The sequence below is a fragment of the Callorhinus ursinus genome, unplaced genomic scaffold (assembly GCF_003265705.2).
Source record: "Callorhinus ursinus isolate GAN/ISIS: 27379988/994484 unplaced genomic scaffold, GSC_fseal_2.0 scaffold34, whole genome shotgun sequence".
Classification (NCBI taxonomy): domain Eukaryota; kingdom Metazoa; phylum Chordata; class Mammalia; order Carnivora; family Otariidae; genus Callorhinus; species Callorhinus ursinus.
The window spans coordinates 3749485-3751751 of NW_027397096.1; the positions used below are offsets into that span (position 1 = coordinate 3749485).

The 2267-nt window shown below is 60.5% G+C and overlaps 2 protein-coding genes across 3 annotated transcripts in view; both read left to right on the forward strand.

Moving 5' to 3' along the window:
• The window catches only part of MYO18A (myosin XVIIIA), a 78409-nt gene extending 77240 nt beyond the window's left edge, over positions 1 to 1169 (forward strand). The window contains exons 36-37 of the mRNA XM_073879579.1: positions 756 to 886; positions 1017 to 1169. Coding sequence (XP_073735680.1) covers positions 756 to 886; positions 1017 to 1169 — 284 coding nt within the window. The remainder of the gene's footprint in view (positions 1 to 755; positions 887 to 1016) is intronic.
• LOC141370396 (uncharacterized) overlaps positions 755 to 2267 on the forward strand; it is a 16112-nt gene continuing 14599 nt past the window's right edge. The window contains exons 1-3 of one of the 2 annotated variants that reach the window (XM_073879352.1): positions 755 to 1316; positions 1498 to 1581; positions 2006 to 2143. In XM_073879352.1, the coding sequence (XP_073735453.1) occupies positions 1275 to 1316; positions 1498 to 1581; positions 2006 to 2143 (264 nt within the window). In that variant the 5' untranslated portion in view covers positions 755 to 1274. The remainder of the gene's footprint in view (positions 1317 to 1497; positions 1582 to 2005; positions 2144 to 2267) is intronic. The other variant, XM_073879353.1, reaches the window with a different exon arrangement.

A 2267-nucleotide genomic window follows, 5' to 3' on the forward strand; every position in this document is an offset into this window, starting at 1 on the left:
GGGGGGGGGGGGGGGGGGGGGGGGGGGGGGGGGCGCCGAGGTGGAAGAGGGAGCCAGCAAGGGCCCATCTCCCTGTTTAACCACCTGCCTGTGGGAGCTTGGCCGCAGGCCTCGACGTCATAAATAAAGGCAGCTAATGTAGCTGAGGGATGTAAACAGGTGCCTGGAGATTAGCCGAAGCGCCGATAAGAGGATGGGATGGCTCGGGTTCCCTCCCCTTCCCCTGGCCAGCCCACTGACAGACAAGCCCAAGCGGCAGCTAATTAGAGCTCTTATTTAATGCTTCCCTTTTAATTCCCTACCACTCCCACGGCCCATCCATCGGCCCCGGGGAATGCATTACTGGGATGCGGACACCAGCACCTCCTTGGGCAGGGAATGGGGCAGCGGGGAGGCTGGGCTTGGCTCTGGGCTCCGTGGTCCCCCTCCCCCACCAAGCTGGTCACCCATCTGCTGAGAGATGCCAATCTCCCGGGCTTGATTTATCTCTATGACATTTGTGCTCCTCAGCAGTTTTCAGGTGAGTAATTCAAATTCTTTAATTGTGTTAAAAAAGGCTGTTATAAAATTACCATTTTATTTAAATCCGAGTTAATAAATTTCTTGGCGGAGGCTTCCCCAGCTCCCCACAGCCGGCTAACAAGATGGATGGGGCCGAGAAGGAGCCAACACAGTGATTTTGGTTTGGAATTACAGGCTAATAGATTCATTCATTTCCTGAAGCTGCTGTTGGCTGTCTCCTCCCCTCCCCCCAGGAGTGGACTGGCCATGGGGCCGGATGGCCGGGGAGCAGGCCATCCCAGGGGAGAGGAGAATCCAAGCCAAGAGAGCCTCGCACATTCGAGGGGCCCTTCCCCGAGGCCTGAAGGGGGCAGAGTGCATGCAGGTTAGGGCCTAGATTGCTGGTGCCCGGATGATGGGTCATTTGTTCTGGGCAGACCTTTTCTGCCTTCTCATTAGCCTTCAAAGAGCTGCCAGGAAGCAGCTGTCATTTAGCCCAGGGTCTGCCTGTGCAGCAAAGACAGCCTTCCCTCAGCTCCCTGAGCGCCACTGGGGCTGGAGTCCGCTCCAGTGGCCGGGCCCAGCCCCATCATCACCCCCGTCCCGTTGGGGGCGGCGTGGGGAAGTTCAGACTTGCCACCCGCTGCCATGAGGCCTGCGAGGCCTGATGCCCTCTGATCGGTCTTGCCTTCGTCCAGCTGGAGGAGCAGCTGAGCCGCCTTCAGCGTGAGAAGAACGAGATCCAGAGCCGCCTGGAAGAGGATCAGGAGGACATGAACGAGCTGATGAAGAAGCACAAGGCGGCCGTGGCTCAGGTGCCCCACCACACCCCACACCACAGAGGCTGTCCCTGTGGTCCTCTTCGGGAGCCCCCACAGGCCACCTCTTTAGGGAGCGGCAGGCCCGCGGGCCCTGGCACAGCACTGGGCGGGCGATGTGGCAGGCTGGGGTTTGTGTTCACGGGGGATCCCGCTTCAGCGCGCACTCCCTTCCCAGGCCTCGCGAGACTTAGCGCAGATGAACGATCTCCAGGCTCAGCTGGAAGAAGCCAACAAGGAGAAGCAAGAGCTGCAGGAGAAGGTGGGGACCAGGGTCTCCCTTGGTAGAAAGAGGGTGCGGGGTCACTGTATGTAGGGACGAACCCCCAAGCTTATAGGATAGCAAGCGCCCCTCGGTCGTCAGTAATCCACAGAGCAGCATCAACGCATGTGAAGGCCTAGGCCTGGAGCCATATCACCAGAGTAGACATTTTGGCTTCAGCTGCCTCACTTCACATTTCTCTTCCCTCCCTGGTCCTTGGCTTTTTCCTTTCTCTCCAAAGGGCAAAATCTGCCAGCGTTGGGCCGGGTGGGGAGTGCCTCTGGCTCGGGGCCCCCATCCTTCCACCTCCCCTGTGCATCCCTCCCTCCACCTTCTGGTCACCATGGTGATATCTTGCCGGCCCACACTCTGCCCCCTCCCCTCGGGGCTCAGTTCTTTCTTCTCTTCCTGCCCCCGCCCCCAGCTCCAAGCCCTCCAGAGCCAAGTGGAGTTCCTGGAACAGTCCATGGTGGACAAGTCCCTGGTGAGCAGGCAGGAAGCTAAGATCCGAGAGCTGGAGACCCGCCTGGAGTTCGAAAGGACCCAAGTGAAGAGGCTGGAGGTGGGTGCACCCTCGTCCTGGTCCGCAGCCGAGAGCAGGGTAGAGCCGCCCCGGCGGCTGGAGCCACGCATGCTCGGCAGCGCTGGGCGGGCCACGGCCGCTCCTCAGAGCCCCCCCCCCCCCC